Source organism: Urtica dioica, chromosome 9 (assembly GCF_054948205.1).
Source record: "Urtica dioica subsp. dioica isolate 48M chromosome 9, U.dioica_male_clone48M_v1_H2, whole genome shotgun sequence".
Lineage (NCBI taxonomy): Eukaryota > Viridiplantae > Streptophyta > Magnoliopsida > Rosales > Urticaceae > Urtica > Urtica dioica.
This window is the reverse complement of record NC_142764.1, coordinates 20157339-20172562: the sequence shown is the minus strand read 5'-3', so window position 1 is coordinate 20172562 and position 15224 is coordinate 20157339. Positions and strand designations below refer to the sequence as shown.

Here is a 15224-nt window from a genome sequence, read left to right as displayed (position 1 = left end):
CAGTATACACGTACACAATTATATACATATGTACGTACACAAAATGTATATTTGCATATGTACATAATGTACCACACATATATACAAAAATATATATATATATATATATGTGTGTGTGTGTGTGGGGAAAGAAACAGGAGAGACACCGCAAGTCCCGACCTGACGAGCCTCCTCGAAGCACAAAATCGGCGAGTTACCGCGAGTCCGAATCCGTCAAGATACGAAAACAAGACCTGGCAACGGATACGACCGAGACGCCCCGACAAGATATAAAACAAGACCCGAAAACGGATACGACTGAGACGATCCGAGCGGGTACAAGGAAAATGACCCCATGTCGACGGCGACCGAGACGCCACGACAAAACAAGACCCCGGAACAGATATAACCGAGACGATCCGATCGAGTACAAAGAAAAAAATGACTCTAATTTCGGCGACGACCGAGACGTCTCGGTGAGATATGAAATCAAGACCCCAAAATGGATACAACCGATACGATCCGACCGAACACAATAAAAAAAACCATTGACAAAGTCCTCGGTTAGAATACTTAATCAAGCCCTGAAAACAAGGTCCATGACAATGACCATTGTAGCTCAACGCCTCATTGGCTTCGCGACCATTGTCGCTCAACGCCACATTGGCTTGCAACTCTTGTCGCTCAAACGCGACCTTGGCTCCGACTCTTGTCGCTCAAATGCCTCTCTGGCTTGCGACCCTAGTCGCTCAATGCCTCCTTGGCAATTCGAAGATACGACCCCGGGTAGCTAAGGTGGGATCGGCCCCGAGTGACATAATGACTCCGACCCGATATGGCTCGGGATAGTCCTAAAAAGGGCAAAGCCCCGACCTCAAGAGGTACGAGCGAGCCTAGCCCAAAAAGGCACCAACCCTAACCGTAAGTGGTTGAGTCATCATGCTACTCGGAGTATGTTTCGCTTAAACTCCCGGCGTTTCGGAAAAGAGTCGATCCTAAGAGAGACCCTCGCAAAATCTACATTGAGGAGTGCGATGCCCCATACCACTAATAGTTCGAGTCGGTCCCAAGCAAAGCCCGCCTTACGAGGCATGGTCTCCCGAGACCCTGATCTTCCGAGATCGAGCATAGCCACGAAAGGGACTTACTCAGCCATAAGAAGTTTGGGTTGTTGCACCACTCAACATAGGTTTTTCTTGGATCCCTCAGCCTTACGAGACCATGTCTTACGGGACCCAATCCTACGGGATTCAGCCTTACGAGGCCACATCCCACGGGACTCAATCCTACGGGATCAAGTTTTACAAGACCACATCTCACGGGACTCAATCCTACGGGATCAGCCCCACGGGGTCAGCCTTACGAGGTCACGTCCCACAAGACTCAATCCTACGGGATCAAGCCTTACGAGGCCATGTCCCACAGGACCCAATCCTACGGGATCTAGCCTTACGAGGTCACGTCCTACGGGACTTAATCCTACGGGATCAAGCCTTACGAGGCAATGTTCCATGAGACCCAATCCTACGGGATCAAGCCTTACGAGGCCACATCTCACGGGACTCAATCCTACGGGATCAGCCCCACGGGGTCAGCCTTACGAGGTCACGTCCCACAGGACTCAATCCTACGGGATCAAGCCTTACGAGGCCATGTCCCACGGGACCCAATCCTACGGGATCTAGCCTTACGAGGTCACGTCCTACGGGACTTAATCCTACAGGATCAAGCCTTACGAGGCAATGTTCCATGAGACCTAATCCTACGGGATCAAGCCTTACGAGGCCATGTCCCACGGGACCCAATCCTACGGGATTCAGCCTTACGAGGCCACATCCCACGAGACTCAATCCTACGAGATCAAGTCTTACGAGACCACGTATCACGGGACTCAATCCCACGGGATCAGCCCCACGTGGTCAGCCTTACAAGGCCACGTCCAACGGGACTCAATCCTATGGGATCAAGCCTTACGAGGCCATCTCCCACGGGACCCAATCCTATGGGTTAGCCTTACGGGGCCACATGCGATGTGACTCAATCATACGGGATCAACCTCACGGGGTTAGCCTTACGAGTCCACGTTTCACGAGACTCAATCCTACGAGATTAGTCTTACGGGTCATGTCTCACGGGACTTAAATTTTGCAAAGTCACGTCCCATGAGACGTACCGCTACAAGATACGTATCTAATTCACAGGACCAAACGGTCCAAAAATATCAACGACGAAGCTCTCGGGGAATTCAAATTAAATTTCTCGCACGACAAGTCGCTCAAGAAACTGGAGGGTTAATGTTATGCCATTATTTTCACATGGTGTAAATAATGCCCCGAGAGCAAAACAACGAAACATCAAACCCAAACACAAGGCCCAAGCCCACAAGCAAATTCACACGCCAAGCACCGAGTCAACACTAAAATGTCTTTCAAAGGAGACTCTCAAAGAATGTTTTCAAGCGAGACTTCTTGACAAATCTTCACTCGGCCAAGACCACCCAGTCATTTTCACTCGGCCAGGACCACCCGGCCATTTTCACCCGGCCAAGACCACCCGGTCATCTTCACCCGGCCAAGAACACCCGGTCATCTTCACTCGACCAAAATCACCCGGTCATCTTCACCCGGCCAAGACCACCCGGTCATCTTCACCCGCCAAGACCACCCGGTTGTCTTCACCCTGCCAAGACCACCCGGTCATCTTCACTCGGCCAAAATCACCCGGTTGTCTTCACCCGGCCAAGACCACCCGACCATCTTCACTCGGCCAAAATCACCCGGCCGTCTTCACTCGGCCAAGACCACCCGGTTGTCTTCAATCGGCCAAGACCACCCGGCCGTCTTCACTCGGCCAAGACCACCCGGCCATCTCCACCACCTAATCAAGTACTTTTCACCAAACTCCTTGGTCCCTATAAATACCTCACTCATTCACAACACAAAGTAAGTTTCTCTCAACTTATCAAAACTCTACAAAAATCACACCACCACTTTCTCTCTCTAGAAAACATAGAGACGAGTACAAATCGTTCACCAAGAACGCAATACAACACGACTAATGTTGAGCGTCGGAGAGCGCGCCGAGGGAAAACCCTCCGCGTCCCTCTAGATTCACGTTTCATTTGTGGTTAGGTGAAGGTGCAAGGATTCAAAGACCCGGCGAAGAACACGGAAAACATAGACGATCCAAAGACCCGGAGACTCGAAGATCCAAAGACCCGGACACTCGAAGACCCGAAGATCCGAATAGCATGAATACGACGAGAAGAGAAGAACTTCACCAAACCCAACCTACGTGCGGTCATAGGGTCCGGCCCTAGATCGAACCACGGACGGTTCTTAGTGTAAACCCAAAAACGCGGTTAACACTTATTAAATATTTACCAAACATTGACTAAATAGCAATTCCAAACATTTAAATCGGCTAATTACCTAAATTATTATTATTATTATTACTATCTTCGAGCATTCACCATCTTACTCTCTCTCTGTACTAAGCTCTCAAACTTACCTCTTCAAACTTATTGTTCGTTTCGGTAGTAAAAAAAGAATTATGCTCCTTAATTTCGTGAATATATATATATATATATATATATATATATATATTATTTATTTATATAATTGCAATTCAGTTTATAAGAATAATTATTATATATGATAGAATCTTATCATAAATCCAGTGACACCGAATCTTTAATATGAGAATTTGAAAACTAAATTCGAATTGGAATTTTATTTATGAAATCTTGAGACTGCTTAATAAGGTGAATTCTCGTGCCAACAACATGAATTATATTGTCATTTTTCCACCGAGAGAAGAAGCAAAACAGATATTCAGAAAACATGGGAAGAAAATTTCATAGATGAATCCAAGATACAAGGATTGAAAACTTGCAAAACATCTAAAGCTTTGAATGAGCTCTGTCGCGTTCGGTCACGACGTGAGTTCTGGTAATGTCTTTGAGAGAAGGACAGCCCGAAAGAGCCATTGTGAGTTCGAGCTCGTTCTTCAGCATCTCGATCACACTTCGCACCCCACTCTCTCCCTTAGCAGCCAGGCCATATAAAACAGGCCTTCCAATCTGAACAACGAGTACTCTCAAATAATGCTCAAGTGAATGAAAAGAAGATAACGAATTATCGAAAAACCATGTAGAGTTTCTTGGCTTACAAGCACGGCTCGGGCTCCGAGGGCTAAGGCCTTGAACACGTCTGTTCCACGTCTCACTCCTCCGTCTAAAAGAACCGGAACTTTCCCTTCAACAGCACGGACCACCTGTAATCACGGGTCGTTCAAATCCAAGAAATTGAAAAAACCACCTTTGTCAATTTAACATCAGAAAAAAAAGAAGATATATTAAGATAGTTTATCATAGACCTCTTCTAAGACAGAGATAGTGGCAGGAGCGTGATCTAGTTGACGACCTCCGTGATTAGAGACAATGATTCCGGCTACGCCCGCCTCAACGGCCTTTCTTGCTAAATATATATAAATAACAAAAGCGGTATCAATTTGTTTTCCAAGAGAAGAAAAAAAGAATGTTGATGGAATAGATAAATACCATCTTCATGAGTAAGTATTCCCTTGATAAGAACCGGCAATTTTGTGATCGATCTTAACCACTCGACGTCCTGCAAAATGTCGCAAACAAGATATAAGGATGAGATTAAACAAATTCTTCGTGGTAAAAATTCTAGCCTAAATTAGTATTATTATTATTATTATTACTTTCCAAGATAGAGAAGCGTCTAATGTCGCACTCGCATAAGCCTCAAAGTCTGAACCATCGTTTTCCTCCTGCAAAACACATTTATTTATAGAGGGATACTTCTTTTGCAGAGTTTACTTTGAGAAGACTAAAAAAGTCAAAATTTAACTCACAGAGTTGACTTCAGTTGGCATTAGACCCTCGAGATTCCTTATCTTCGGCACAATCATTCTGTAGAAGCTACAACAATCATGTTTCAACTAAGATTATAAAGACATTAATTTCGAAGAATATCGAATTAATTACTTGTTTCTTATATCAGCCTCTCTTCGACCAAGCCTAGGAGTGTCGACGGTTAGTACAATCGCCTTAAACCCATTTTTCTCGGCTCTCTGAACCAACTTGGCCGACACGTCCCGTTTCTTATAAACCTGCTTATTGCACAACACAGACAAGTCATTCACAGCCACCGTAAAATACCAAAAACCAAGAAATAGGCACAAAGAAAGCGCACATATAATTGGAAGAAGCGAACGGCATTGCAGCTACTCGCAACTTCCTCTAAGGCAAAGCTAGACCCGAATGACAGTACCTATTATTTCAGAGACCATCATAATGTTTTATGGGCATTTAAAGTTTGAACTTTGAACTGTAAACATCAGACTATAAGTCTCTGAAATTAAAATACCATGATTGTGTTGCAAGAAGCCGCGGCTATGGCCGTGGCAATCTCTCCTGCAAAGCATAATTAACAAGTTCAGTAATTTGATAAATCTACAATCTGGTCTAAAATAGCTTTTCTCCTGGAACCAAGGATGAAGGCACATGGTATGGTTTTTATATTTTTTCAATTTTTTTTTTTAATATTTCTTAAAAGTTATTTAAAAATTATAATTATAGCTTCTTTAGTTATCCAAACCCTTATTTGTTGAAATTACAATTCATTTAAAACTATGCAAAACTTAATTGTATCGCTGTTCTTTGCAAAAATTATTAATTATCATGTAATTGCTTCGAGAAATTACACCTAAAATTTTATTTTAGCCCCCTCTCAAAAAGATTTGTTAGCTTCGTCCAAGCCAGGAACAGACTTAAACTGAGCCGTCACAAATTTGAGATTGTGCATTAAACCTGACATGACCGGGTTTCCTTTTTTTCTTTTATTCGAGATTTGAGGGTTCGTTTGTAACCCGCAAATGCGATAATATAAGAGTAAAATTTAAAATTATGTGTCATGTTTGAAAGTCATGTAAAATAAGAGGGAAACAAGAGGAAAAGTTAGAAAATAGACACAAATGCGGGGCCACGCGTAGAAATTTTATGTCGTGCTTCATTTTCCACCCAATTTACCATTATAAATAGTATCCACTCGATATAGAAATTACATCCCATATATCTACTTTATCATTATTTCCCTTCAATTTTTCCTCAATACAAACAACACAAGGACAACATCATGGACGTAACAGCCAGCTGAAGCCCCTCCTCAAATATTTTTTTTTTTACATCTTTTGCCAATTTTTTAAAATTTACTTTTTATTTTACCTTAAAAATTTGCAAATAAGTCCACCTAAACTTTTTCTTACACTATAGCCCTCTAATTTACATTCCTGGCTCAGTCCGGACAACATAATCGATTTCATTTTCGTTTTCTCTCCCTAATTTCAGGTTCCAAACACTTAAACCCCTCCTCAAATATTTTTTTTCACATTTTTGCCCATTTTTTAAAATTTTCTTTTTATTGTACCTTAAAAATTTGCAAATAAGTCCCCCTAAACTTTTTCTTACAGTTTAGCCGCCCTAATTTCCGTCCCTGGACAACATAATCGTTTTCATTTTCGTTTTCTCTCCCTAATTTCAGGTTCCAAACACCTTAGAGTATTTAAATATTAAATTTAAATTGAACTTGCTAATTATTAGCAAGACTTAAATAAATAAACTTCAATCATGGTTTTATCTACTTAAATTTCAGAACAAATAATAATTAATAAGAAATCAAAACCGTCTAAAACTAAACCAAACTAGGCTCGACTAATATAAAAAAAAAAACGTCTTACCTTGAGGATGAGCAAGCTGATGTAGTCCAGTTGGAGCGATCAGTATTGGAGACGATACGTCATAACCCAACACGCTTGTCGACGTGTCGATTCTGCTGACGTCAACCAGGACTCTTGGCCGTAACCTGCACAAAAAAAAAAAAAAAACCCGATCATATTATAAACCTATTTTACGCATTACATACAGAAACTGAAGAAGAGCACGATTTCTTTTCAAAGTCCTTGCGTGATTCTTTGGAACGCGTCGATGTTCTCTTTGAGTGTGTTCTGATCCTCCGATCCTCCGGCGTAGAAATCGTAGTACATCTTGGGAAGGGCTTTCTTGGCTAATTGTTGGAATTCCTTCACGTTCACCGGCTCCGTTGACATTTTAGCCTGCTAATGGTCAACGTTAGTATATACAATTACATAGAGTTCATGTTTGGAAATCAGCCATAGCTAAGTTACTTGCTTACCTTTTGAGTTTAAGAAGTGATCAGAGATTTCCCCTTAAGCAAGATTGTTGATGGATATAGTATATCATAACTCTGAATATCTTTTATGGTTATATAGCAATATAACCACCCAGCAAAAGCGATTTTGGATTTGGCTATCATTTGGTTAATTTCCGGTTAATAGCCACACCCATTTATTTACAGTATAACAAAATACCAAAATGACCTCAATTGTTCCCGTCCATTTACATACCGAAAATAAAAACATTTAAAACAAATATACGAATAATATCTAGTTATTAATGTCAGTAACTGCTCCCTCTATTCAAGGTAAGGAAATTAAAATACTTTAATGAGATAACCAAAACCTCTCTCTCACAATCTCACCGCTGAAAAAAAAAAGAAAAAAAATCGCTCATTTCTCTGCCCCAAAACAAGCGACGGAGAAGAAAAATCCCGAAGTTCAATCACCATCTCCGATGAATATTCAAGAAAATAAGAACTCAAACACGCAAATTTTCTGCAGTTATCAAAAGAAGAAGGCGTCGGAAATTTTCAGAGAACAAGTTCAAGGTATTTTCCCGAGTTTCTGTTACAATTTTTTTCCTAAAATGGCGATTCTACCATTTTTGCTCGGGATTTTCTGAAAAACTGTTTGTTTTTGGACTGATTTAAAAAAAAAACTGTTAATGAGGCATCACCGAAGTCGGAGCGAAGGAGGATCGGGATCTGACGCCGGTCCTAAGTTCTCGCGGAGCAAAAGTCTGGCCACCATGATTCGAGGTTGTTACATGGTCGGGATTGCAAAAGCCTGCGAGAAGGCTCCGACGCCAAAGGAAGATGGGTCGGTGATTTGCGTGACGAGGAAGATGAGTTTCAATGGTTATTTGGTTGTACAGAATATGATGATTCGTTTTTGTTCGGATGGTGTATATTCGTGTAAATACAAAGCATATTTACAGTATATCCGTGTAAATAAAAAGCATATTTACAGTATATCCGTGTAAATACAAAGCATATTTACAGTATATCCGTGTAAATAAAAAGCATATTTACAGTATATTCATTGTAAATACAAAGTTTATTTACAGTATATTCGTGTAAATAAAACTGAAAATCTGTAACAATAAATGAATAATATATTTACAGATTTTATCCGTAATGAATTACCACGAAAATAGAAACTAATTAACTAAAGTCAATGCTGAAAACTTTCAAATACATAACAATAAATGCGCTGGAAACTTTCAAAATTTGCAGGAAATTTCAAATTTCAAATTTGAAAACTTCCCTATTCGGTTTCATTATTTGATTCGAAATTTGAAAAAAAAAAAGCCTAATTAAAAAATCTGCCGAATTAAATAAGGGCAAAAGTGTAAACATAATTTAATTAATAAGTTGCCACGTAAGCAATATGGCTATTTACAGGAAATTAACAAAAGGTTGGTTAAAAAAAATTGCTAGTGTTTAAGATGGCTGCGTATTTGTATCTTTTATTGTCAATTCAAGTGCAATTCAACTAGATGACAAAAAGGAGAATATGGGAAATTAAAAAAATAATACAAAGCACTATTACTAGTCTCTATTAAATAACGGAAAAGTCAAAAAGACCAGTAATATGTCTTAGACAATGACATTATAAAGACTCCTTGGTAGGGGTGAAACTGGATCGGTTCGGTTCGGTTTTTGACAATTTTAGTATCCGAATCCGAATTTTCGGTTTTTAAAAACTCGGTCCAGTATCCGCTCCAATTTAGTCTAAAACCGAAATTCGGTTATCCGAATATTCGGTTATCCGGTTTCTTAAATCCAGTATCCAGTCCAGTATCCAATTTTTAAAATTCGGTTATCCAGTTTGTAAAATTTCAGATCCAGTTTAATATCCAGTTTTATAAAATGGATATCCAGTTTTTAAAATCCAAATCCGGTTTGTAAAAATTCAAAAAACGAGTACAAACGACTCTTATAAAGCTCCAAAATGACAATACATAATCTAAAACTGAGTAAAAAAATAAAATTCAAAAGGACACTCGTCTCCAACTACCTACACATGTAAATATCATAATATAAAATTAAAATTACTACCCTAATGATCATAATAAACCATACAACAATTGAATTTGTGTGTTACCTTTATAGATCACATAATCAAGTTATAGTAGCAGTATGAGTTGATATATGAGAAGTTTGTTCTTCTATGACAACTTGACCATCATGTGTTAATAATAGTGACATAAATTTGTTTTAATATATATTTATTTTTAATTAAAAAAAATCGGTTAAATATCCGATATCCAGATTTTCCCAAAATCAAATCCGATATCCGGTCCAGTTTTGTAAACCGGATCGGTTATCCGAATCCGAATTTCGGTTAGCTGACGTGGCTCCGAATTTCGGTTTCGGTTCGGTTTGGATATCGGTTTTATCCGATTTTCGGTTCGGTTTTGTACAGCCCTACTCCTTGGTCCTAGTTTAGTCAAGAGTTCTATGATAAATAAATTTTTTGAAACACACAAAACAAATTGGTGTTTTATTGGGAGAAGAAAAAAAAAACATTCAGCCTATGGATAATTTCTACGTCAAGGCTTTGACAAAGTGTTGTTTTATTTGATGGCAGAACTAAATGTTGAAAAAGTAAAACCTGATGCGTAACGCATGACGTTACAGAAACAGGTTGATATAAAAGCGCGTATGTAAAATAAAAAATAAAATTGATTGATAGCATTTTAATCCACGTACAATTTTAATATTGGACGCTTAGAAACATCTTAATAACACTTTCTGTTTTACTCTAGACTATGTTTTGTGCATGAACTCTCACCCTTAGGCAGAGCACAGCTCTTGCTAATCACTTTTCGAATAGTCACCGGTGGTGCTCGGATTCTCAACCAAGCTTCTCGGTGGTCTTATTTGTTTGGTGTAGGATTTCGTCTTTTTTTTTTTTTTTTTTTAAGAATTGTTGGGTTTCGAAACCGAAACGCATGTCCCAATTGTGCAGAACTCGACCCTTGAAACCGAGCTAGGCCCAATAGGCCGAGTCCATTTGCATAATGCAAATTTGGCCCGTGTACCGAGCTCAACTCGCTTGTTGACCCTTGTAATTGTTCACCGCCTTTCAGGTTTCAACTACAAACACCAGACTAGACTTCTTAGAAACTTGATGGTTTTAAGCTCTAGACCTTCTTCACGTAGGGCCGTGCAAAAAAAATTGGAAAATTCATAAACGGACACCCTGCTCTAAAACAGTTTCTCCCCTAAACTAGTCTAGTTATGCAATTTAGATTGGTCTAAAAAAATGGTAAACATTTTTTAATGTCGAGACTTGGATAGTCAAACTTTGTAAGTCATTTTATATATTTGACTGCGTAAAATACAATAGAACCATACAAAATATGGTGAAGAGCATTCAAGGTTATTAATAGAATCAGTGGCCAACTAACTATGATTAACCAAACGTTGGCTATTTAGCATATTCAAGGTTTCTATATGGCTATATAACTATAGAACCATACAAAATATGGTGAAGAGCATTAACTTTTTTCTAAGTATTTGAGTGATTCTTTGAAATGCATCAAAGTTCTGTTTGAGTGTGTTATGGTCCACCGACACTCCGGCAAAGAAATCACAGTACATCTTGGGAAGGGCTCGCATGGCTAACTGTTGGAACTCCTTAACGTTCACTGGTTCCGTTGACATTTTAGCCAGCCAGTGGTCAGCGTTAATGCATACAGTTACAGAGAGTTTGTGTTTGGAAAGTACTTACCTTTTGAGTTTTAGAAGTGGTACCCTGTAAATCAACAGGGATGGTTTGAGTCTCAAGCTAAACAAGATTGTGAGTAATAAAGTATCAACACTCAATATCTTTTGTTCAACTTAACTAGATGACAAAAGTAGAAAATGAGAAATAATATATTTTTTTTAAATTAAAAGCACAGTTTCTAGTAGGCATTTAAATAATGGAAAAGTCCTGTATTATGTTTTAGACAATGACATTATAACAAAACCCTGGTCTCAGTTTTTTGATGGGTATCTGTGGCTTTCTCGGTTTGAACTTTGAACCCATGACCACACTTCAGAAGTAGTGTGAAATTACCAGTAGACGGAGATAGCAACCATGGACAAGGTCTCACTTTAGAGTTGTATTTTTTTTATGTCTGTCTGCTTGTCCACGAGACAACGAGAGGCCCTTGACATAGCCGTATAATTGCACCTTGGCTTAAACAGCTATTCGGACTTTGAATCGTTCAACTTTAAGAAAACAAACCCTGAGAGCCCATATATACCACCATTTTTGAATTTTTTGTTTATTCTTGAAAGTCCAGATCTACTGTATGAACTATTTCTAAGGTGTTGTATCAGACAGTAGTAACACCTGTAAAGACACCACACAATTATAGTAAACGAACACACAGAATGGTAACCCAGTTCGGCCTTAAAAGCCTAATCTGGAGGGATGAGTATCCCGGTGAAAAGAGCAACTTCACTAACAGAAAATGAGTTTAATCGGAATACAATGAATGATAACCTTTCACTATTCCTAACTCCCAGTGAACCGTAGCTTGATGCTAGTCTAGGCTCCCCCTAGACTTGAGCTCCCCTCGCTTTTCACCCTTACAATCACTCAGTGTATTAGTGTGTTGTTCTTCGCCCAGGAAAACAAAACTCACACAATAGAGAATACACAAAAACCTTTTTGGCACACTCAGGTTTTTCGGCGTGAAAGTGTGTAACCCTACCTAGGGTTTCGCATTGTCTTATATACGAGACAAACAAAACGAATGTCCTCTGATCCAAGACAGAGACAGATGGCACGCATCCAGCGAGCCCAGAAATAAAGCTGTCAGCAAGACCTCACCGCGAGCTGACAACTTTAACCAAGAGATGTTCTTTGAGATGTTAGAACCACCACGAGAGACAATAATCAAGCCTGAATCAAAGGGCAAACTTCTTGTAACAACAATCTCCCCGTTTGGCTTTGAGCAGGCAAAACTCTTCCTTCAAAAAAGAAACACTATGCCAACCTTCAAGGAGCACTCTCGCCACACACACAGCACAACAGAACATCTAACTGTGAGATCACTCTTGTCACAGTGACTGACAGAGGAGACAACAAAATATATCCATAAAGTAGCACAACATAGAAGGAGGGTGGTTCAGAAGTTACAGACATATAACCAAATAACCAAGTTTTAGAAGTGACTTTTTGACTCCCCTTTTTGCCAAGCAAAGACAAAAAGGAAGAAAAACAGCTAAACAGTATCTGAGCCACGCAAAAATAAAAAGTTTAGGTACTTGGGAGATACGAACTAGAGCATCTTCAAGGGCCATCTTGCGCTCAGTAGAGGTAGCAATCACTGTCTCCAGATGCTTGATCTCATCAACAAGGGAAAGAGCCATCAGTTTCCTGACGTCAGCTGACATGGGAGGAACAACAGGAGCATCATCATCATTGAAGCGAGCGTGAGGTAGGCTGGACTGGGGAGGCTTCTTGATGTCTACCACATGATGCTTCTGAAAAAGTTTGTAGTTGAAGGAGATCTTCCCTGGAGTCGAGTTGCAAGCTTTCATCTCTTCTGGTGACAGAATATCCGATTGTTGACGCAAAATGATCCCAGTGATCATGGAAGGATAAGGGATGGGAAGCTTTATAGCTTCAGAGCCAGCATGCTTGATGATTTGGGAGTAGAAGAGTTTCCCAAAGTCAACCGAACGACCTGTGCCAATCATGAAGAGAAATTGAGCTAGAGCGAGAGAAACACCTGTGGAGTGAGCAGTAGAAATCCAGTTCTTGACTCCAAATTTGTGAAGAACAGAGTACTTAGAACTGAGAAGAGAAGCACGGTACAGCCCAGACTCAGGCCACCCTTTCTTGTCTTTCCCTCCAGTGAGTTCAGAAATCAGCTCAATTCTTGAAGGCACTTGATCCTCAGAAGTGAGAGCATTTGAACCCATGAACTCATAGATGACCTTGGGAGAGAAGTCAATGATTTTGTTCCTGATCACCACCTTTTGAAAATGAGGGGAAGTGGCATCATCGACTTGATCAGGAAGATTGACAATGAACTCTCTCACAAGCTGAGCGTGGTAGGAGCCCACTGAGGTCACTGTGGAGAGAAGCCCGGTGCTCTTGAGAAGTTCAATGACATCAGCACATTTCATGGCTTCATTAGAGAGCACATGTTCAGGAGCAATACTCCGAAGAATGACGTACTTCCATCGGCTGGCATTCTGAAGGGTGTGAAAAGATATTCCTGTGATTGGAACATCAGGAACATCCTGTCTAGATGACTTCTTCTTCTTGTCGCGAGACCTTGCTTCCGCCACAGCTTCTTCATCTTTGACGATGTTAGTGACATGGTCTCTGACATCCTTCACCACAACCTCCTCCTGAGGATTAATGACATTCGCTTCAGTGGTCTCCACTCTGCTCTTCTTCCTCCTAGCAGATTTCTTGACTTTCTCCGCAATGAAGGACTTCTCAGCAGCCTTCTTGGAGGTCCTCTTAGTCTTCTTTCTGGGCATGTCTCATGGGGGAACCACATCTGAGTCTGGTTGAAGACCCTCATCCATGATTCGGTCAAAGTCTTCACGGGAGATCAGCTCTCTGCGATTCTCTCCTAAAACGTCCTCATCCGACCTAGAACCTTGACCCTTAAGTTCTCTGGTCATCTCAGCCAGAGTGGGATTGTCCACTTCATCAGCCTCCTGAGCTTGAGGATTAGGGGGATCAGATTTATCAGCGAATCTGGGAGAACTGGGGTTGTCCGTGGAGGTGTTCTCGACATGTCCTTCTCCTGAATTTCTTAGAGTCACCATGGCCTTTACTGTGGGGCTCATGGTTTCCCTCTCAGAACCGATAGGCTCAGAGGAAACATCCACATGCATGTTTTCTTGGTTAGAAACTGAGGAAGGAACAGGGTGAGGGAGAACTGTCACTGATACCTGAGGAAAAGAAGGAAGAAGACCACAAAGGTTAGTAGCCTCAGCCCTAGACGAAGAGTCTTCGGCCTCACCATCGACTCTGACGGGCTGAGGTTTTCTGATTCTTACACCGTACTTGTTCACTTGAATGCTCTCCGTCTTGGACGAAGAGAGACCCTTGGCCTTTCCTTTCACCGTGGACTTGGAGGCTTTCACTGTACCTCTTCTCGTGGACACCATGATTATGAAGAAAACAGAGTTTTTCAAGAACTGAAGAGAATAGATTAAAGAGAGATGCAATAAGAGGCAAAGATCTGCGAAAATGATGATAGCAGTTGGAAAAATCGTACTTCTTCTTGGGAAATAAACCGTCACGTTGTAATTCAAACGAATTACTCTAAACGCTGCGTTTTGAGAGAGAGTGTGAACAACATTTTCCCAATTGGGCCTTCTGTGCGCCAAAGTCACAGCCCATAAATGACTTCGCCAGCCCAATAATTGCTATAAGTCAGGTATGCACACTCCCAAGGCAGAACAGAGCTTCTCAAATTTCACCATATCCAGAGGTTTTGTGAAGATATCAGCCAGTTGATCCTCCGTATTGACATGCTCTAGAGAGAGAATTTTGTAATTCACAAGATCTCTAATATAGTGATGCCGAATCTCAATATGCTTAGTCTTGTTGTGGTGAACAGGATTCTTTGCAATGTTGATGGCACTGGTGTTGTCACAGAACAATGTGACAACATCTTGAGGAACATCATACTCTTCAAGCATAGATTTGAGATAAACTAGCTCTGTGCTACCTGCCCCTGCAGCAATGTACTCAGCTTCAGCAGTGGATAAAGATACACAATTTTGTTTCTTGCTGAACCAGGAAATCAGATTATTCCCGAGAAAGAAACATCCACCCGAGGTGCTCTTTCGGTCATCAGAATTGCCTCTCCAATCTGCATCAGAAAAACCAACCAGACACGAGTTCGTGTCAAAAGAGTACAAGATACCATAGTCAGCAGTACCGTGAATGTACTTGATGATCATTTTGACATAACTAAGATGAGTTGTGGTGGGTTGAGACTGAAATCTAGCACAAACTCCCACTGAAAACGAAATATCAGGTCTGCT

The 15224-nt window shown here is 40.7% G+C and overlaps 2 protein-coding genes across 3 annotated transcripts; both read right to left on the bottom strand.

The window, feature by feature from the left end:
- Positions 1-3683: 3683 nt before the first annotated feature.
- LOC149385632 (peroxisomal (S)-2-hydroxyacid oxidase GLO4-like) lies at positions 3684-7316 on the bottom strand. Of its 2 annotated transcripts, none has more exons than XM_089625421.1 (12): positions 7200-7316; positions 6971-7119; positions 6745-6869; positions 5376-5422; positions 5202-5279; positions 4994-5118; positions 4861-4927; positions 4708-4776; positions 4541-4610; positions 4357-4457; positions 4150-4254; positions 3684-4060 (listed from the first exon to the last, which is right to left on the bottom strand). In XM_089625421.1, exons 2-12 carry the CDS (start codon positions 7111-7113, stop codon positions 3881-3883), a joined length of 1110 nt encoding a protein of 369 aa, XP_089481547.1. In that variant the 5' UTR covers positions 7114-7119; positions 7200-7316; the 3' UTR covers positions 3684-3880. The 2 variants fall into 2 exon arrangements, with proteins under 2 accessions (XP_089481547.1, XP_089481548.1); XM_089625422.1 differs by having other exon boundaries at positions 3685-4060; positions 4861-4918.
- A 4204-nt stretch (positions 7317-11520) lies between these two features.
- Positions 11521-13700, bottom strand: LOC149385631 (uncharacterized). The gene is made up of 2 exons (XM_089626377.1): positions 12471-13700; positions 11521-11550 (listed from the first exon to the last, which is right to left on the bottom strand). The coding sequence occupies exons 1-2, from the start codon at positions 13698-13700 to the stop codon at positions 11521-11523; spliced, it is 1260 nt and encodes a 419-aa protein (XP_089482503.1).
- Between the last annotated feature and the right edge of the window lie 1524 nt (positions 13701-15224).